Source organism: Macaca mulatta, chromosome 9 (assembly GCF_049350105.2).
Source record: "Macaca mulatta isolate MMU2019108-1 chromosome 9, T2T-MMU8v2.0, whole genome shotgun sequence".
Lineage (NCBI taxonomy): Eukaryota > Metazoa > Chordata > Mammalia > Primates > Cercopithecidae > Macaca > Macaca mulatta.
This window is the reverse complement of record NC_133414.1, coordinates 114515559-114536114: the sequence shown is the minus strand read 5'-3', so window position 1 is coordinate 114536114 and position 20556 is coordinate 114515559. Positions and strand designations below refer to the sequence as shown.

The following is a 20556-nucleotide window of genomic DNA, read 5'->3' as shown; positions in this document are numbered from 1 at the left end:
CCAACTTCGAATCCCCTATCTTCAACAGGGCAGCACCAGGCAAGAGGGGGTAAAAAGCTCTTTATTTGAAGCTCCAGGGTGGGGCAGGGCACTGGCCTCTCACCAGAGGTCCCCACAGTTCAGGTTCCCTACAGCTCAATGTCAGGCCCCAGCCACACAGTCCAGCTGTGCTCCGATTGGCAGGCGCGTCAGACCTGCAGGTTGACAAAAGGTGCGAAGCCAGCCATATCCTGCAGCAGCACCAGGGCCTGGTGCAGCGGCGGCTCCACGTCGATGTCCACGCCGCGCTTCCGCAAGCGGCTCAGGCTGGACTCCGCCACATGGTGGCAGTGCCGCACCCGCAGCGAGCGCAGCGCGGGGCAGTACTCGGCCAATGTCCTGAGGGAGGAGCAGGGTGAGGCTAGGGGCATGAAGCCACCACACCCTTGGTGGGGTAAGGTGGGAGCCCGGGCTCACTCAGCCTCGGACTGGCTCTGGCAAAATCCCAGTCTCCCTCCAGCTCGGGGCAGGGGCATACTTTTTCCGTCCCTACACAAGGGAGGCACCTGGATTGGCTTCCAGTGAGCTGGAGACTTCCCGTCTCATTTAAGGGGGGGAACTCGGCCCTCAGCTCCACCTAGGATTGCAAGGTTTCCCCCTTGTTGAAGAAAAGCCAGAAGTCGACTTTCTATGAAATCTCCCAATGTGTAAATATTGGTTCAAAAAAGTTTTTAAACTATGGGCTCTCTGGCCTAGGCAACCCTAGAGGCCCTTTCTGTTCAGAATAGGGGTGCTGTGGTTTGCAGGAAGATTCAGAAGCCTCAGTCCGGGCTTTTAACAACTACAGCCCGCCCCATACCAGCAGAGGCTAAGTGACTGCCCTCCTCCCGCCCCATCAGGCCCAGGCACCTGACACCGTCGCTTCCGACGCGGAGGCAGCCGGTGAGGTCAAGGTGCTGGAGTTCTGGGCAGTTCCGAGCCAACTCTTGAACCGCGGCGTCCCCCACGTTGGCGTTGACGGCCAGAGAGAGGCTGCGGAGGCCAGCGCCGCGCCTCTGCGCCAGGTACACGATGGCCTCGTCCTTGAGCTGGCGGCAGGCGGTGAGATCCAGCTCCTCCAGGGCCGGGCAGCGGTCAGCGAGGCCGCGCAGCGCCAGCCCGTCCACCCAGTCACAGTGCGCGAGCGACAGGCGCTGCAGGCGTGGGCAGCCCTCGGCCAGCGCCCCAAGCGCCCGACGACTCAGTTGCCCGCAACCGCCCAGCGCCACACTCCGCAGCTGCGGATTACGCGCCAGCACCGGCACCAGGTCCTCGTCTGACAACCATTCGTGACACGGCGCCAGCGCCAGCTCCTGCAGCCCCTCGGCGTCCCGCAGCAGCCGGGCCAATGCGGCCCGCGGGATCTGCAGACCCACCTGCGGGCGGGGAGGCACCCCAACTCTCAGCCCGTCCCGCACTCCTCAGCCGCCTATGCGCCCCTGAGTTCTTTTCTGGCAGCCTCCTGCTCTCCCAGGAGAGACCTCACTCTCCCTCTGAGTCGCTACCCAGTACTTGCTCTTTTGGAGTACTCCCTGCTGCGTGGATCCCTCCCCGGGCAGCCCCGGCGGCCCAAGGGGGTCCAGAAGGGTATACTGCGGGGCTGGGGGCTGGGCTAGAGGCGGGGCGGTACCCAGGCAGGGGCGGGGCTTCAGCCCCCGGCTCACCTGCGCTGCATCGAAGCGACGCAGCCCGGCCAGGTGAAGCTGCACCAGCGCCCGGAAGGCCCGGCTAACGCGCTGCAGCCGGAGCAGCTGGCACAGCGGGACCCGGTTCAGGACGTGTGGGAGCAGCACATCTTCCCAGGGCAGGTCCAGGAGCCTGCGAGTAAAGGGGCGTTGGCACCGGCGTCCCGAGGCCACTATTACCTGCGAGTCCACCTCCGTTATGCTCCTGCGCCCCAGCTCCCAAGAGCGGCCCCCAGACCCAGCCCCGGCTCGGATACCCTCCCGCAGGTTCGTCTTCCCTCTCTCGGCCCCTCCGGTACTCGGTACCTGACGGCTCCGGGCTCTTGCTCCCCTCCGGACGGCTCCATCGGTGGCTCCATCGGCTGTATATTGCGCGTGCGCAGTAAGATTTTCTCGCTTTGGCCTTGGAGTGGCCGTGCCAAACCCGCCTCCTTGGGCTGTAGAGATAGACCTATTCAATCGAGTGCCGTGTCACCGAGGATCCAATCTGAAAGCTTTTCGGGTAGACCCCGAAACACAGGCGGAACAGACCGGTGGTGTAACATTAGGCCTCGCCTTCTCAGCTACAGAGCTTGAGGCCCGAAGCTGGAGAATGCGGTGGGCATCAGAGACTGGCTTCTGTCGTCCTCTTGGGCCAGTAGCCGCCTCTGAGTGAAGTGATGATGGAAGGAGCAGGCAAGGCCAAACGCGGAGGGGGCGGAGCCAGGACTCCTAGGTTACCGGCCTCGCCTCTGCCCTCTGGTCGCGTTTACCGACTTTGAAAAACGGAGAGAAACTATCCAGGCTCTTACTGTCTGCCACGTAACAGGTGTTCAATAAGTAATTGTTGAAATAATGAATGAATGGGCGAGGCTATAATTTTTCCCTCATCAAGTAAACCTGCTCAAACCTCCCATTCCTGATTAATTGTGAAGAGCTATCCAGCCTCTTCCACTTCGTAACAGTTTGGGCCGCGTTTCTGCCGGGGGAAGAGAGACGTAGGGGGCGCAAATAAAGACTATATTTCCAACTGGGTCCCTTTCATTTCCTCCAAAGGTCCAGAGTCCTGAGAAGGAGGAGAGCTCAGCTCAGCCCGCCAGGGGTAGTGCTTCTCGGCTGGCCTTGGGTTTAGTTGTAGGGTCTGAGGCTGGGTCCGCCCTGGGGCAGTGACGCCCCAGACCTCTGGACTTGGCTTCAAGACTGCCTCTCACCGCGTCCCCACGTCCCAGTCCCAGGATCCGCTCCGGGGGACCCCAGGGGTAGTGCCTTCCCCCATCATCCACGGGATGAGTATGGGGGGATGTGAAGGACGCGGGGGCCGCTGCACCGCTGACGGTCTGGCGTTCCTTCGGTGCAACCGCTTCAGCTGGCTTATCACAATGAAAACCACTTCTCATCTGTTATCTCGTCAGGGCTTCGGGCACCTCTGAAAGGTGGGCAGGTCTATGCTATCTCTCCATTTTAAAGATGGGGAAACCGAGGCCCTGGAGAGGAAGCGCCTTGTCCAGAATCAAGCCAGACGGGAATAGAGAACCCAGACATCTGGTTTTCCCAGAATTCCTTCCACGTTTCCCCACCCCGCAAGGCAGCGAGAAGGGAGAAGCCAGTGGCGCGGAAGGACAAGAAAGGGGTCAAGTTAGGTGAGGGCTTGCTACCTCTTCTTCCTCAGCCTGCTTAGGGAGGGGGTAGCTAGGAGGACTGACCCCTGCAAAGATAGAGCCACGTGAGCGCGCACCACCTCCGGCCGCGCGCCTCGTCCCCCCCTTTGTTCGCGCCTCTGCGCCTGCGCAGTGCGACAAATCTGGCGCTGTCCCCTTCAGCACCACGCGGAGTCCGCGCCGCCCCTCCCCGCGGTGAGCCCCGCGCGCCCCCGCCTCGCACGTCCTCGCGCCCCCTGACTGCCCGAACAGACCCCTTCTTCCTTCCGAGGTCACCATCTGCCCTCCCTGGCCCTCCCAAAGAGAGTAGTTGCCATAGTAACTCGAGCGGCTCTTTCTTAAAATAGCAGGGTCCCCTTCTACCCTGGCCAAGGGCACAAGGGTTACCTGTCGCCCACGTCTTCCAGTCCCTAGGTCATCTCTTACCCCTGGGCAGGCGTGACGACACCTAACTCAGGCAGCAAGGAAGTTCTTCCTGAAATCTGATTTAACATCCCCCTGCTGCATCCTGGGGGGGGGGTGGTCACGGTTGGGTCTCCTGGGTCCGAGACTCAAAACCCCTGGCGGGTTCAAGACGGTGTTCCCTAGATCTCCTTTCCATAGTTGATGGTCTCCTGGACTTAGGGGGCGGGTCCAGTCTACACCCATACCGTGTGCTTGGCGCGGCCGCGTGCTCGTGGGGGCGGGAGCGCGTGTGGCATGTAACAGGTCATGTGGCAGCCTCCTAGGGACACGCGTGGGGTCTGGAGCGGGACACGCGTGTGCAGCCGGGCCTTACGTGTGGCTCAAGGGGCGGTGGGCGAGACAGACGTGGACACAAGTGGGGTGGGGCACGTCAGGGTCTGGGGAATAGAACCAGGGGTTCCATGCCCCCTCCTCCTTGTCTGGGGCGGGTCTTAGGTTGGCGGGAGAGCCCAGCGGGGACCTAGCGACCAAGGGGGCTGGCAGCCTCCGGGGCTCCGGGCCCTGGGAGAGGGCGGGGGGTGGGGGGGATTAGCGTTGCCTGAGCGGCGCGTAGGGGGTAGGGGGAGGGACTGAGAGGCGGGCGGGCCTGGAGCAAACGGGAGCTGCGCTGCCTTCACAGCTCAGCTGGGCCCAGCCTCTCCTCTGTCTCTCCTCGGTCCCAGCTCTGGGCGAGCAGCGGTGAGTACTGAGGTGGCATTGAGTTGGGGCTGCGCCGGGTATGCGCTGGGACCCCGTTGAGCTTCCAGAACCTGCCTGGCAGGGTTGCTACTCCTGACCTCTGCCCCTCCCCTGCATTGCCACCAGAGGCCCCTTTACCTGGTTCTGGTCTCTCCCGGATGGGATCTGTCTTACCTCTGGGGAGAGAGGGAGAGGAGAGGAATATGATGCAGATTCCCCTCAAGAGACCCTAGTAGGTGGGGGGGAGGGGAGGGTGTGTGTCCCTGCTTGAGTGTGTACATCTGTATGTGTACATCTGTATGTGTATGTGACTGTGAGCAGTAGGTCTCTGTGAGTGTCTGATACACCTGGACCTCTGTGTGCACTGGAGAATGACAGCCTGTGTATATATTTGGGTACCTCTTTGTGTCTTCCTGTTTGATGATGGTGTGTGTGTAAAACAAGCATGTGCCTTTTCATTACACACATATTTGTTATGACTATGAGAGTGCATGAGGGTGTGTCTTTGAGCAGTGTGTGTGTGTCTGTGTCTGTGTGTGCCAGAGGGTGTTGCCTATGAATGTGTTTAACTGTGTACTGACATATTTGTCCTTATGAATGTGTGTGTGTGCATGTGTGTCTGTGTATGTGTGTGCCTGTCTGTACCTGTATGAAGAAAAGAATGTCCCTGGCCGGGTGCGGTGGCTCACACCTGTAATCCCAGCACTTTGGGAGGCGGAGGCAGGTGGATCTCCTGAGGTCAGGAGTTCAAAACCAGCCTGGACAACATGGTGAAACTCTGTCTCTACTAAAAATACAAAAATTAGCCAGGCGTAGTGGTGGGCGCCTGTAATCCCAGCTATTCGGGAGTCTGAGGCAAGAGAATCACTTGAACCTGGGAGTCAGAGGTTGCAGTGAGCCGAGATAGCACCATTCCACTCCAGCCTGGTCACAGGGGTGAAACTCTATCTCAAAAAAAAAAAAAAAAAAAAAAAAAAAGAAGAAGAAGAAGAAGAAGAATGTCCCTTTCCCATTCAGTATGTATATATTGGGGGTAGGACCCTCTGCTCAGGCCTTTCTCCCCACTTCCATGCTGTGCCTCTCAGCCCTCCAGCATCCCTATATAACCCCTGTTCTTCTTCCCTCTCCTTCCAGGAGGCCTGAGTTTCCCTTCCCTGAGTGAGAAGCCTCCATAAGAGAGACTATAGGGGTCACAGGGCGGTATGATGGTGACAGCTGGCTGACACCCCTTCTCCAAAGGGTGGAGTACCAACTTCCCCCATTCCAGAAGTAGCTCCAAAGTGCCATAAGAACTCCAGGCTCACTCAACTTCTGAAGTTGCTTCCTCTGTCCTCCCAGGGTGATGCTCAGGGCCCCAGGCAGAAGGAAAGGAGCCAGGGGCCCACCGGGTGTATAACTCTTTTCTCCTCAGGCCTCTATGGAAGTAGCCCCCAGGCGTGGGATCAGTGATCCCATATTACCAGGATGAGCTAGGCCCCTGGTACTCAGAAGCCCCAGCCAACCTTCCCTTCCCTATCTCTGCTGTCCTGTCCATCTAACTCCTTGGCAGTTCACCCCATGCTCCCCTTCCTCTTTTACAGGCCTGTCTGAAGAGCATGCAGCCCCCTTACTCCCCGCCTGGCCTCGCCATCCCTGCCCCCCCAGCCTGACCCCCGGCCCCAGCATGGCCCAGGGTGCCATGCGCTTCTGCTCGGAAGGCGACTGTGCCATCTCCCCACCACGATGCCCACGCCGCTGGCTCCCCGAAGGCCCAGTGCCCCAGAGCCCCCCAGCCAGCATGTATGGCAGCACAGGCTCCTTGCTACGGCGAGTGGCAGGTCCAGGTCCTCGAGGCCGGGAACTGGGACGTGTGACAGCACCCTGTACACCTCTGCGTGGCCCCCCCTCACCCCGTGTTGCTCCCTCACCCTGGGCACCCTCTTCACCCACTGGGCAGCCCCCACCCGGGGCCCAGAGCTCTGTGGTCATCTTCCGCTTTGTGGAGAAGGCCAGTGTGAGGCCACTGAATGGGCTACCTGCTCCCGGGGGCTTGAGTCGGAGCTGGGATCTGGGGGGGGTTTCTCCTCCCAGGCCCACCCCAGCCCTTGGGCCTGGCTCCAACCGGAAGTTACGGCTGGAAGCATCCACATCAGACCCACTCCCCGCCAGAGGAGGCTCCGCCCTACCTGGCAGCCGGAACCTTGTACATGGGCCACCAGCCCCACCCCAGGTTGGAGCAGATGGCCTTTACTCCTCTCTCCCCAATGGGCTTGGGGGCCCCCCTGAGCGCCTGGCCACACTCTTCAGAGGACCTGCTGACACTGGATTCCTGAACCAGGTATGCAACTTCCCCTGGGCTCCTGGGGCCCCCAGTGTAGGGGCAAGGCTTAACCTCCTGTCAGACATGGGCTTGTCTGCTGTTCACTCTGAATCCTTTAATCTGTCCTAAATCTGCCTCTCTCTTGCCCTCTGTGTTTGTCTCTGTGTCTCTGCACCTCCATCTCTGTCCCTGCATGTTTTAATTTCTGTTTCTGTCCCATATTCTTGTGTCCTTGTATGTCTGGTTTTATCTCTGGGTGCCTGTGTCTCCCTCCTTGGCTCAGGGGGATACCTGGTCCTCCCCCCGGGAAGTTTCCTCTCATGCCCAGAGAATCGCTCGAGCCAAATGGGAATTCTTCTATGGCTCCTTGGACCCCCCCAGCTCAGGTAAGGCCTGGGACTGAGGCAGAGAGAACAGGGCAGGACCTTCCCCACAGCAACTGAGACTCAGTAGGGAGCCCTCCTTCAAACTTCCCCTAATCCTTGGAATTGGCTCTTGAGTCAGCCAATGTCTCCCCAGGCCTCAACCTTTCCATCTGCGCTATGATGGGAGGCTGGAGGATAGGGACTGGGTGGGACACCTGGAGGAAGCTGAGTAATGGAGGGAGGGGACGGCAGGATATTGAGGGGCATTCCATGGAGTAGAAAAGAGGCTCAGCAGGGCTCAGTGGCCCCAGCATTTTGGGAGGCCAAGGCAGGAGGATTGCTCAAAGCCAGCAATCCAAGACCAGCCTGGGCAACATAGCGAGTCTCTACAAAAAATTTAATTAGCTGGATGTAGTGGTGTGCACTTATAGTCCCAACTACTGGGGACGCTGGGTTGGGAGGATCCCTTGAGTCCAGGCGATCAAGGCTGCAGTGAGTTATAATTGCACCACTGCACTTCAGTGTGACACAGTGAGACCCTGTCTCAAAAAAGAAAGAAAGAGAGAGAGAGAGAGAGAAAGAGAGAAAGAAAAAGACTAGTCTTCCCCCAGTTCCTCAAAGCCATTTGACAAGAACTTGATTTAAAATGAGCTCCACTGGCACCAGGAACAAGCTAAGTTTGTAGCAGGAGGAATGGTGGCTAGACAGTGAGAGAACTTCCTGCCAATATGAGGCAGTGGGCAGAGCTCCTACAGCAGGATTAGGACAGGGAGCTGACGTGGATAACCTCCTGACCTGGATGCCTATGCACACTACAGGTGCTAAGCCCCCAGAGCAGGCCCCCCCATCTCCACCTGGGGTGGGCTCAAGGCAGGGCTCTGGGGTGGCTGTGGGGCAAGCGGCCAAGTACTCAGAGACAGACCTGGACACGGTGCCCCTGAGGTGCTACCGCGAGACTGACATCGATGAGGTGCTGGCTGAGCGGGAGGAGGCTGACTCGGCCATTGAAAGTCAGCCCAGCTCTGAGGGTCCACCAGGCACTGCCCACCCACCTGCCCCACGGCCCGGCCTACGCCCTGACCCTCATCCCAGCCTCGGCAGTGGCAATGAGGATGAGGACGAGGATGAGGCAGGCGGGGAAGAAGATGTGGATGACGAGGTGTTTGAGGCCTCTGACGGGGCCCGGTGAGTGGGGGAGTGGGAGAAGGAAGTGGCTTCCCATTGGCATACAGGCAGAGCGGGGCTCAAAGGGCTTGGGATAGAGATGGGTGTGGGCATGGTGTATAGCAGGAGATTCTAGACAGAGGCCTGAGGCTTGGCAGAACACTGGGGATGTGGGAAGCAAAGAGGCCAGGGGTTCAAGCAGAACAGGGGGCAGGGTGAGAGGCCAAAGGCCGCAGTCAAGCCCAGGATCACAGGAGCATGAGTCCGGATCCTGGTGGGAGAGTGGGGAGTGTGGGGACATTCCTTTCCGTCTCACACCCCAGTGTCGCTTGGAGCCTCATCTTCTCCTAAGATGTTGCCAGAAATAGAAATGGGATGGCAGGAGGGAAGCGGATCAGGGAAAATGAGGAGAAAGGGAGATTAGCAGGGAGGGAGGGGACTGGGTGCTGGGGACTGGTAGGGCTGGTGTGCCTCAGGGGGCACTGAATAGCTTGGTCCCCTACCCTGGAGGCTCTTTTTTGTTAGTGGGCAGGAGCCAGTGAAAAGGAGATGATAATCCCCTAAGCAGAGTCAGTGTGAGAGTTCAGTGAAATTCTGCCCGAGCCCTGTAATCTGGGCCCCTAATCAGAGATTCTCCCTGCCCCTGCAGGCCAGGGAGCCGGATGCCTCTCAAGTCACCTGTGCCCTTTCTACCTGGGACCAGCCCCTCGGCTGATGGGCCTGACTCTTTCAGTTGTGTGTTCGAAGCCATCCTGGAGTCACACCGGGCCAAAGGCACCTCCTATACCAGCCTCGCCTCGCTGGAGGCCTTGGCCTCACCTGGCCCAACCCAGAGCCCCTTCTTCACCTTTGAGCTGCCTCCCCAACCCCCTGCCCCCCGGCCTGACCCACCAGCTCCCGCCCCACTTGCCCCTCTTGAACCGGATTCTGGTACCAGCTCTGCTGCTGATGGTCCTTGGACACAGAGAGGGGAGGAGGAGGAGGCAGAGGCCAGAGCCAAGCTGGCCCCAGGGAGGGAGCCCCCTAGTCCCTGCCACTCAGAGGACAGCCTTGGGCTGGGTGCAGCACCCCTTGGCAGGTAAGTAATTCCTTTTGTCCCTCAGACTTGAGGCCCCCAGGGCTCCAGAAACAGCTGCTATAAGGGACAGATCCTGAGTGTGAGGATTAGTTTATATTCCTGACCCCTGAGTAGGGGTGGTTAGGGGATGCAGATCCTGTTTTCCCATTTGGAGGACTACTGCCATTAGCTGTGAGGGGGAGTCCCTCACAGCGCCTCTCTTGGTCTCAAGTCCAGTGGCTTGAGAAAGCATGATTCAGCATTGAAGGATCCCCGGAGAATACCCTTCTTGCTCTCCTGGAGGGCTCTTTCTTCCCTTGGCAGAGTCTTTAGCCTGCTCAGAATTCTTGTGATCTTACCCCCACCCAGCCTGGAGGCTTCACCAAAGATGCAGCCACCAGCCTCTCCCACTGCCTCCCTCCCATGTTGCCCCTGCCCAATCAGGCATCTCTCGTCCAGCTCCAGGAAGTCCTTTCACAGTCTAACCTTTCTGCTCTCCTCTCTGCCAGCTACCCTCTCAGTCATGGAAGCCATGGCAACAGGAGGGGGTGGCCAGGGAGACAGGGTTGCCTAGCAACCAGGAGTTTCCGGCCTCTGTCTCTAGGGTGACAGGTGGCTTTGCGAGTAGAGCAGCTGGGGTGGGAAGGGGAGGAGAGAAAGGGAATGAGGGTGCGCACCCTGACCCTTAACCCCCTAACTCCAGAGCCTGCTTCTGTGTGGGTAGAGGGGGAGCACCAAGGAGAGGCTCCTCTCTCTAAAAGGCAGGAGGGGGAAAGCCTTCGGACCAGTATCCCTGCTGCCCTCAAATCTTTCCCTGACCCTCCACAGTTCCTCCGTAGTAGCCCATCTATTCCACCTTTGTCCATGGTCTAAGAGACAAAGGACTATTTTCTGTGTAGGGCCAAGGTGGGAACAGATAATCTACATCTAATAGCAAATGTAGGCCCCTGGGAGCTTGGGGAAGCAACCAGAACTCCCACAGCAGCAAGATGGATGTGGGTTAGATTTAAGGCAGGACTTCCACAGAGAGGTGGTAATGATAGAGTAGGCTGATGGAGAGAATCTAATCTCCTTCCCAGGGAAAAAGAAGAATGCTTTCCCATGTCCCTCCACTCCCTCCCCTTCTCCACCTTCTGCGCCTGGAGGCAGAAGGAGGGTCTGGATGGCTCCTAAGGACCCTGCCCCAGCCTGAGCTGGTGTTCTATCCCGGCAGCGAACCACCCCTGAGCCAGCTGGTGTCCGACTCAGACTCAGAGCTGGACAGCACAGAGCGGCTGGCCCTGGGAAGCACAGACACCTTGTCCAATGGGCAGAAAGCAGACCTGGAGGCTGCACAGCGCCTGGCCAAGAGACTATACCGACTAGACGGCTTCAGGAAGGCTGATGTGGCCCGGCACCTTGGCAAGAAGTAAAGCCACTAGGCTGGGACTGAGGATGGGGGCAGAGGGAGTGCATCCTGAAGGCAGCTCTCCATCTAATGTCCCCAGGTCATTGGGTAATCCCCACCTGACCCCCTGCGCTTCCCCTTGAGACCCTACCTGTCTCTCTATCCTGCCCACAGCAATGACTTCAGCAAACTGGTGGCTGGGGAGTACCTCAAGTTCTTTGTCTTCACGGGCATGACTCTGGACCAAGCTCTCAGGTGGGTGTTGACCCTTTGGAGGACAGCCCCCACTCTCCAGGCTTCATGTTAGGGCCCCAGGATGCCTCCTCTGAGCCCCTCTGTCCCCCACAAGCTGTCCTGACCTCACCCTTCCCAAGCTGGCTGGGCATGACCAAGGTCCAGAGCTGCCTGGTAAAGGGACCTTGGGTAGGGGTGATGGGTGAATGCTCAGGGTGCATACCCTCATCCCCTTTCTCTCCTCCCCTTCCCACCCCAGCTGCTCTACTCTCAAAGCCACCTGTCACCCCAGAGACAGAGGCCAGAAACTCCTGGTTGCTAGGCAACTCTCTCTTGCCCCTTCCCCAGGGTGTTTCTGAAGGAGCTGGCCTTAATGGGTGAGACCCAGGAACGAGAGCGCGTGCTGGCCCACTTCTCCCAGCGATACTTCCAGTGCAATCCTGAAGCCCTGTCCTCAGAGGGTGAGGAGTTCCGAGAGCAGGGGGCTTCTTAGCTGGCCACAGAGGCAAAATGGGCTGGGCCCTGTGTGTGTATACAAGAGCATGAGTGTGTGTACAGCAGGGAATAGATATACATGTGTGTAGGCATGTGAACTTGCATGTGTGCAGACAGTGCTGTCATGGCTGCATGTATGTGGAACCATACATGTGGGCAGGCATATTGCTAGGGTTGAGTGTGCTGTGAAGAGGCAGGAGTTTGCATGCCTGTGCAGGCCAGTGCTTGGCTGGAGTGGGGTTTCCGTTTGACTGCCCTGGTCTATAGGACTGTGCTGCGGTTCACTTTCTTGTGGTCCAGGCTTAGAGGCAAGGGAACGTTGGGGCAACTAGTGGGCAGCCCTCAGTACCTGAGGGAGCCAGGGACGGATCCTGAGAAGAGGGCTAGGTCCTTGCTGAGGGATCTATTGGAAGAGGAGCTCTTTGTAGGGAGGGTTCACTAATGGGGTTCAGGAGGTAGGAGGTTGCCGGCCAAAGCAGGTGGAGATGAACTGGGAGGTTGGGGAATATGGCTGTGGGAAGGGTCCCTGGGAGGCAGCCAAGGCTGAAAGTCAGCTCTCCCCTAGACGGCGCCCACACTCTGACCTGTGCGCTCATGCTGCTCAACACCGATCTCCACGGCCACGTGAGTGGGGGCCGGGCGGGCAGGAGCCAGAAAACAAACCCCTGGCCAGACATTCAGGACCTGGGAGGCCAAGGGCCCTCCAAACTCACAGGCCTCTGTTGCCTCCCTTAGAACATCGGGAAGCGCATGACCTGCGGGGACTTCATCGGGAACCTGGAGGGCCTCAATGACGGCGGCGACTTCCCTAGGGAGCTGCTCAAGGTGGGGGGCGGGGCAGGGTAGAAGTTGCTGGAGGGGAAGGATGGAGGACCCAGTCGGCGACGGAGTCCGGAGTCCAAGGGAGGGCAGGGCTGGGGCTTGCCGGCCCCCGCTACTGCCGCGGGAGCCTGGGCTCTCGTGACTCAGCCTGGGGACCACCCCCTCCCCCGGCCCCACGCGCAGGCTCTCCCGGAACATGGCGCACATGCGTGCGGTCGCGGCTGCGCGCGGCGGGGGAGGGGACCCGGTTCTGGAAAACACGCAAGCAGGCGGCCCAGGCCCCTGCATTTGCCTTCATCAGTTCCCCTCCTCCAGTGTGTGCTGGGGTGGAAGGCGGGAGTTGCGGGGGTCCCTTCACGGGGCCGGGATTGAGTGGGGGTACACTCCACACTGCTCCCCCGCCGCGTGGACAGCCAAAAAGACCCTCCTGGTGCTGCTGCGCTGCAGGGACCCAGAGGGAGAGGGGCCTGAGATGGACTAAGCTTTTCCAAGGTCTGGCAGCGAGTTAGCGCAAAGCTGGAGCCAGAAACTGCTTTCTGGCTCCCTGTGAGCAGGCCCCGTTCCCAGGCGCCAGCTCCATGACCCACAACTGAGGGGTCAGATACGTAGGGGCTGGTGCCGGTGGGAGAAGGGAACGGCTCGTCCAATGGGTTCACTCTTCTCCCTGATGTGGTGGTAGTTTATCCAGGGAGGCCTGGACTCACTTGAAGAAACCCCCAGGCTTGGACAAAGGTGTCTCTGCGCCACTACATACATGTAACAGCACAGGAGTGTCCCAGGGCGTGTCTGTGAGCTTGGGGTGCTGGGCTTCTGAGTTTGGGGTGTATCCGAGAGGGAAGGTCCATGGTGAGCTGGGGTGTATGCTTGAGTTGAGTTGCATCTGTGTGCCCGGGCGTCGTGAATCAAGGGTTTGTATGGCTTGGTGTGTTTGTGTTTTAGGGCTTACGATTTAGAGTGTGTGTCTGAGTTGGGGTGTAGGCTGGATGTTTATGTGTGGTGGGGTGTACATCTTCGAATTGGCCGTGTCTGAGGTATGCCATATGCCTCTGAGTAGGGGGTGTATGTTTGTGAGCTAAAGATTGTAAGTTTTGAAGTGTCCATTTGAATGGGTAGTGTCTGCGAGTTGGGATGACCGTGAACTGGTGCGTCTGGTTTGTTGGGGTGTACGTCAGAATCGAGGTGCGTTACGTGACTTGGGATCTATATATGGGGGGTATCTGCGGGTGAGCTGCATGAAGTCGGGGCTGCTCCTTCCCTGCCTTCGTCCTCCCTCGGGGCCCCTCTTGGCTCAGTGGAAAAGGGCCCCAGGGAAGCGGTCCGACCTCTCGCCTCCCACCACCCCAACCCAGACGAGCCAGAAGGGAGTTCCAGACCTTGCTGGGTCCGCCCAGCGTCACAGCCCCAGGCATAGCCGCGCTCCCAGCCTCCCCGGAGCTGCCACCCACGCTGGCCTCCCCAGGCTCCTCCCAGTGGCCGCGCGGGGAGGGCCCCCTTCGCGATCCGGCGCCTCCATTTCATGCGATCCCCGCCCCCCGCCCTCGCCCTCCCCTTCCCGTCGGTGCCCCCCTCCCGCTGTAGCCCAGCCGCAGAGCAGACAGCGCCGCCACCGCCGCGCACTCTGTGTGTCCCTGAGAGCCGGGCCGGCTCGGGCCGGGCCGCGCCGCTCGCGCTGGCTGTCGGGGGAGCGGTCCGCGGGCCGTCCGGGCGGCCCGGGGGCCGAGGGCGGGCGGGGGCATGGCCGGGGGCCTCGGCGCGCCGGCCGGGCCAGCATGATCGGCGTCAACAGCATCCACAGCAGCGCCGGGCGGCTGCGCTCGCGCTCGCTGTGCTCCGTGCGCTACGGGCGCACCCACCGCGGCGCGGAGACCCTGTGCTACGGCTGGCCGCAGCGCTCGCGCAGCCTCAAGCCGGTGCTCTACACCGACCTGGTGGTCAGCCGCCTGCAGAGCCGCAAGAAGAAAAAGGCGGTGAGGGCGTTGGGGCCGCGGCCCACGCCAGGCTGGGGGGCGACTGAGGGGGCGGCTTGAGGGAGGCACCGAGGGCGGCGCGAACCGAGGGCAGAGCCTGGTAGGCTGGTAGGGACAGAGGTCAGGGGCAGCCAGAGGTGGGCACGGGCTGGGGGGCAGGGAGGGCACAGACCCTGGGACCAAGGTGGGCCTCACAAACCGAAGAGGGTTTTCTAGATTGAATATGACTTGCGGCCCACCAATGGGGTTCGGGGCCCTCAAAGGAGGTGTGGTGGTGCGCCGAAGGGGTCCTGAGACAGGGCAGGGGATGAACTAGAAGGCTGGAGGCAAGGATTGCAGGTTGGATCTTGGTGGACGCTTCCGCTTTCTGGCCAGAGAGTTGGTGAGTGAGGATTAAGGGTCTGAGCCATGCTGGGTTTTGACTGGGTGTGTGCTGGAAGGTCTATGTGTTGATTTGCCTTGGTTGTGCTGGGGGCGGTGGAGCGGGGGTTGGAGGCTGTGGGGTACACCCATCCCCAGACAAGGGTGTGAACAGTGTGTGCCCAGTTGGGATGCCTGGTTTGCCGTGTGGCTGGGCATGGCCGTGGGCAGTGAGAGAGTCAGAGACTGGTTTGTTGGGAGGAGTGAAGGGGAGGCTGTGTCCCATCACAGGGAAGTTGCCAACGTCACCACTGCACCCAGCTCACATGCAGGCAGCATCACACGCCACACACTTAGCCCAACATGCACATGCTGGGGACACACCCACTCACGGACAGGCTGACGGAAGTACCCCCACAGTTGGAGGCGCTGGCGTGGACCCATGTTCCAGGCCACTCCAGAGAAGAGGGGACCCCGTGCCACTCCTGGAGCCTGTTCTCTCTTCTGACCACCCCGGAACCCCCAAATGTCCCCAGGCCAGCTGGATAGAGGGGAAGTGACTGGTTCACATCACACAGAGTTTGGGCTATGCAGGAATTGGAAGCTAAAACCACTGCTTTTTAGATGAGTGTTCGCTCTCTGGTGAGAAAGTGTGCACATGGGCAGGGCACTGGACCACCCTGGCATTTGGCTTGTTGGGGCTGTCAGGGTTAGGGGGAGGCCTCAGCTTGTCTTGGTGTTGGGAGCCATGATAGTGTGCTCTCTATTAGTGAAGAAAGGTGCTGAGAGGGCGAGTCCTCTATCCTGGGGTCGCAGTTTCCCCATATGCTATGTGTGGGCTCATCCTGTGGAAACAGGCCAGAGCCCATGGTTGGGGGAAGGGGAATTTCTTGGGCTGCTTTTCCCCATTCCCTCCAGGGCTGTGCTTCTCCAGCCCAGGATCTGAGCAGGACAGCCCCTTAACAACAATAAAGATAATAATAGCAACAACCATTTACTGTGCGTCAGCCTTGTGCCGGGATGCCCTGTGCTAACTGCCTGTGCCCACGTTACTACGTTTGTTCCTCTCCATGGATACTTGCCCAAAGTCATGCAGCTCAGGTGGTGGAGCCGGGCCTGGGTCTCCATTCTGGAGCCTGTGTTCTTGGTCATTATATCCTGCTGCCCTTTGCCCTTAGTTCTGGCTCGTCTCCCAAGTGAGGGGAAGGCTCTAAGCTCTGACACTGGGGTACTGACCCACAACCCCCTAATTTGTTTCCCCCATCCCCCCAGGCCTTGTACAGCTCCATCAAGAATGAGAAGCTGCAGTGGGCCATGTGAGTCCCGGGGCTGTGTGGTGGGGATAAGATGGGGCATGGGGAAGGGGCTGCCTGGGGAGGCTGAGAGAGCTGGGGTGGGCCCTGGGTGGGGCAGGGGAGGAGAGTGAGAGGCCATGAGAGGCAGTGAGGCTGCCTCACTTCCTTCTTTGGAGATATCTGCCTGAATTTGGGGTTCTGTATCTTGTCTCTAGCTGGGTTGTTATGACAAGTGGGTTGGGGTGGGAGGAGAGGTGCTGAAACATCAAAGGGAGGTCCCCTGGCAACCCTAGTGGAAAAGCAGAAGCCTCTGGAAGCAGGGCCTTGACCAGCAGCACAAGAGGCCCTCTCAGGTCCTAGGGAGCCCAGATGTCACAGAACAAAACAAGTAACCATGCTGTCTGTTCTTGGCAGCCTCCAATAGAAACATAGAGACTCAGCCGTGCGCGGTGGCTCACGCCTGTAATCCTAGCACTTTGGGAGGCCAAGGCGGGTGGATCACGAGGTCAGGAGATTGAGACCATCCTAGCTAACATGATGAAACCCTGTCTCTACTGAAAACACAAAAAATTAGCCGGGCGTGGTGGCGGGCACCTGTAGTCCCAGCTACTCAGGAGGCTGAGGCAGGAGAATGGCGTGAACCCGGGAGGCGGAGCTTGTAGTGAGCCGAGATTGCACCACTGCACTCCAGCCTGGGCAACAGAGCAAGACTCCGTCTCAAAAAAAAAAAAAAAAGAAAAAAAAGGTCGGGCGCGGTGGCTCACGCCTGTAATCCCAGCACTTTGGGAGGCCGAGGCTGGAGGATCACGAGGTCAGGAGATCGACACCATCCTGGCTAACACGGTGAAACCCCGTCTCTACTAAAAATACAAAAAAATTAGCCGGGCATGGTGGCAGGCACCTGTAGTCCCAGCTACTCTGGAGGCTGAGGCAGGAGAATGGCGTGAACCCGGGAGGCAGAACTTGCAGTGAGCCGAGATTGCGCCACAGCACTCCAGCCTGGGTGACAGAGCGAGACTCCGTCTCCAAAAAAAAAAAAAAAAAAAAAAAGAAAAGAAAACAGAAACATAGAGACTCATAAGTATGTCTTGGAAGAGCCTAGTCTGAGGGAAGAAATCCAGTTTGGGCCTTGGGGTCCCCAGTCTGAGGGTAGAGGTCTTATTTTCACAGTTCATAGATCACTCACATTTGCTTTTATCCACTGAGACTCCCTCACTGCCCAGTTAGCTGGGAGTTCCCAGTCACTGGAGATCTCAGGGGAGGCACAGCTCAGGATTAGGGTGCAGGGGGCGATTGGGGAAGGCTTTTGGAGGGTTGAGACTGGGGCCATGAAGTTGGGGCAGCATTTGGGAAGAGGAAAGGGGAAGTTGGAATTTGGGAGGCAAAGGTGTGGTGGCTGAAATGAGTATGGGGTGGGGAACCAATGAAGGCAGGCCTGGCTGGGATGGAAAAAAACAGTGTTGGGGGAGATGCAGTATAGGCTCCATATGGGAGACAACAGGGAGCTACTGCAGGTTCTTGAGCAAGGGAGTGACAAGATAGAATCCGATTTTTTCTTTGACTGAGCCTGTAGACCAGGATGTATGGGGTTGGGGTGGGGGCGGCACTAGGAAGCTACTTCTTCCATCTGCTACCATTTAGCCACAAGCCATGAGCAAAGCCCGGGGCTGGATGTGGTTGAGCTAGCAGAGGCAGACCCGGGGATGTCCTGGTGGAGAAGGGCGTGAGGGCTGCGGGTGTGCAGCAATGGAGAGGATAGTGCTGGCCCTACTTGATAGGAGGAAGGGACAGTGGTAGCTCTAGGCTGGGGAACTCTGAGGGAAGTGCCCTGCTCTGAGGGGGCAGAACCACACATTGGGGAGGTGTGATCTGAGGCTGGAGACATGACAGGACCCTCAGGTTGAGCCCCCCAAGCCACAAACACTGGGGGAGCTTTTCCAGGGCAGGCAGAGGCCAGAACTGAAGCGGGGGTCACGGCTCCACGGCCAGCCCCCTCTGAGGTGATCACACCTGCAGAGACGAGGAGGAGCTGAGACGCTCTCTGTCTGAGTTGGCCGACCCCAACCCCAAGGTCATCAAGCGGATCAGCGGGGGCAGTGGCAGCGGCTCCAGCCCTTTCCTGGACCTGACTCCCGAGCCCGGGGCTGCTGTCTACAAGCACGGGGCCCTGGTGCGAAAGGTGCATGCAGACCCTGACTGCAGGAAGAGTACGTGGCTGAGTGGCGGGGGGTTGGCGTCTGGGGGATGGATGGGAGTGGGCCTGTTCCAGGGTCCCCTGACCTGTCTTTTCTCTCTGCAGCACCTCGGGGCAAGCGGGGCTGGAAGAGCTTCCACGGGATCCTCAAGGGCATGATCCTCTACCTGCAGAAGGTGTGGGGCCAGGCCAGGGGGCTGGGGCTGGGACTGAGTTGGCTGGTGGGTGATGGATGGGTGGGAATAGGTGGGGCTGGCCCAGGCTGCTTTTGGGGCCAGGATAAGATGGGCACCCCTGCAGGAGGAGTACAAGCCTGGGAAGGCCCTTTCAGAGACGGAGCTCAAGAATGCCATCAGCATCCACCATGCCCTGGCCACTCGTGCCAGTGACTACAGCAAGAGGCCCCATGTCTTCTACCTGCGCACAGCTGACTGGCGGGTCTTCCTCTTCCAGGCCCCGTGAGTGCCCTCCTCCTGCCCATCCTGGACCCCTTCCCCCACCTCCCATCCTGCTCCCCTCCCTGTCTCTGGATTTCATTCCTTCTCAGGCCACACTTGAGCCAGGACTGGCATCCTGGGACAGAAACCCTGGGCCCAGGTCCCAAGGGGCTGTGATTTCTCCCCAGGAGCCTGGAGCAGATGCAGTCCTGGATCACGCGCATCAATGTAGTAGCCGCTATGTTCTCTGCGCCCCCCTTCCCAGCTGCTGTTAGCTCCCAAAAGAAGTTCAGCCGCCCTCTCCTGCCCAGCGCTGCCACCCGCCTCTCCCAGGTAGCCCCAGCTCTGTCCACCTGGTGCCAGTGGGATGGAGGGGGTTAGGCTCAGGCCCACTGCACTCAAGGCTGCTGTGTATGATCGTGGAGATGTCCCCTGCACCAGGATGCTGGCCACAGGGGTGAGCAGGGGCTGAAATCCAGCCCCCACTGGGTCCCACTTGCCAGCTGGGAACCCAAACATAGTGTTTGTTTGTCCAAAGGGGCGGGCATCTTTTTAAAAATCTGCACAGAGGCACTATATAGGGCAGAGTGACCATGGCCATGCCTCCCCCTGGTCACTAGGAGGAACAGGTGCGGACCCACGAGGCCAAGCTGAAGGCCATGGCAAGTGAGCTGCGGGAGCACCGAGCCGCCCAGCTGGGCAAGAAGGGCCGGGGCAAGGAGGCTGAAGAGCAGCGGCAGAAGGAGGCCTACCTGGAGTTTGAGGTGAGCCTCCCTGCCTGCGCCTCTGTCCACACACGCAGGCCCACACTAGGGTGAAGGGCATGGACTCTAAGAGTGGAACCGGCTGGAGGTCCTTGGGCAGGTTGCTTAATCTAAGCCTCAGTTTCCTCCTCTGTGCAAGAAGGATAACATTTGACACCCACTGGGGTTTCGAGGTGAGGCATATGTCAAGTGTGCCATTTCCCCAGCTCTAGTAAAGGCTCAAGACACATTAGGTTACAGATGATGGTCCCAGGAGAGCCCAGAGAGGGTATCAGCCTGCATGGGACCATCCCACAGTCCTGGCCAGGCACCTGCCATCTCCTGCCCTGCTGGCAGCCCTCCCTGGTCCAGATGGGGGGGTGGGCAGAAGGCAGAGAACAGGCTCTCACAGCTCCTGCCCCTCTGCCTCAGAAATCCCGCTATAGCACCTATGCAGCGCTGCTTCGGGTCAAGCTGAAGGCAGGCAGCGAGGAGCTGGATGCAGTGGAGGCAGCACTAGCCCAGGCCGGGAGCACAGAGGACGGACTCCCTCCTTCTCACTCCAGTCCCTCCCTGCAGTCCAAACCCTCCAGCCAGCCCCGGGCTCAGCGTCACAGCTCAGAGCCTCGGCCAGGGGCAGGCAGTGGGCGGCGGAAGCCCTGAGATGAGGTTTGGGGTGGGGGGTGCCTGCTGGGCACCTGCAGGATGACATGGCTCTGCCTGAGCCCGGGCCGGCCTCGGGCCACCCACGAGGGCCTCCCGGTCTAGGGCCCGACCGCGCCGGACGCGGTGTCCGGGGCAGGGCAGGGCTGGGGCCTGGGCCTCAGGAGCCTAGGCTAGGGGCACGTCCGAGAGCCCCTTTTTGTGATAATGTTTTGCACTTTTTCGTACAGGGTGGGCGGGGGTGGGAGGGGCTAGCGCCCCTGAACTTTTGATGCTTTTTTTTTGTGTGGGAGAGGCCTGATGCCATTTCTGCTTTCTGCTGAGACCACCCCACCCTGACACCAGCAGTCCCCCCTCTGTCCTGGGGCCTGGCTTGGACAGAGACCAGGATTTGGGGCTGAGCTGGTTTCCCCTCCTTCCTCCCCAAGGGCTCACCCTCTCTCTTGCTGGAGGTGGAGGAAGGGCGTCCATGCCAAGGCCCCATACCTGGGCCGGGGGCAGCACGACCTGGCTTTCCCCGCTTCAGTGGGCCTTGCCCTTTGTACAGCCTCCACCCCCATTAAAATTGCTCTGGACTTGCTGGCTGGGCCT

At 59.6% G+C, this 20556-nt stretch overlaps 2 protein-coding genes across 15 annotated transcripts; one reads left to right on the top strand and one right to left on the bottom strand.

Annotated features, from left to right (window-relative positions):
* Window positions 1-45: 45 nt before the first annotated feature.
* On the bottom strand, window positions 46-3962 carry FBXL15 (F-box and leucine rich repeat protein 15). Of its 3 annotated transcripts, none has more exons than XM_077947447.1 (5): window positions 3767-3962; window positions 1961-2140; window positions 1683-1836; window positions 889-1394; window positions 46-378 (listed from the first exon to the last, which is right to left on the bottom strand). In XM_077947447.1, exons 1-5 carry the CDS (start codon window positions 3832-3834, stop codon window positions 189-191), a joined length of 1098 nt encoding a protein of 365 aa, XP_077803573.1. In that variant the 5' UTR covers window positions 3835-3962; the 3' UTR covers window positions 46-188. The 3 variants fall into 3 exon arrangements, with proteins under 3 accessions (XP_077803573.1, XP_015003569.1, XP_077803574.1); XM_015148083.3 differs by having other exon boundaries at window positions 2010-2140; XM_077947448.1 differs by having other exon boundaries at window positions 889-1362; window positions 1765-1836; window positions 2010-2140.
* Window positions 2842-20545, top strand: PSD (pleckstrin and Sec7 domain containing). Of its 12 annotated transcripts, none has more exons than XM_077947416.1 (18): window positions 2842-3115; window positions 4425-4483; window positions 6064-6800; window positions 7066-7168; window positions 7966-8332; window positions 8961-9389; window positions 10582-10776; window positions 10930-11010; window positions 11338-11450; window positions 12050-12108; window positions 12220-12309; window positions 15906-15949; window positions 17945-18135; window positions 18228-18298; window positions 18423-18580; window positions 18748-18892; window positions 19180-19323; window positions 19735-20545. In XM_077947416.1, exons 3-18 carry the CDS (start codon window positions 6147-6149, stop codon window positions 19963-19965), a joined length of 3075 nt encoding a protein of 1024 aa, XP_077803542.1. In that variant the 5' UTR covers window positions 2842-3115; window positions 4425-4483; window positions 6064-6146; the 3' UTR covers window positions 19966-20545. The 12 variants fall into 12 exon arrangements, with proteins under 12 accessions (XP_077803542.1, XP_077803547.1, XP_015003565.2 ...); XM_077947421.1 differs by lacking the exon at window positions 2842-3115 and adding an exon at window positions 3236-3322 and having other exon boundaries at window positions 6554-6800; XM_015148079.3 differs by lacking the exon at window positions 2842-3115 and adding an exon at window positions 3236-3322.
* Window positions 20546-20556: the final 11 nt, after the last annotated feature.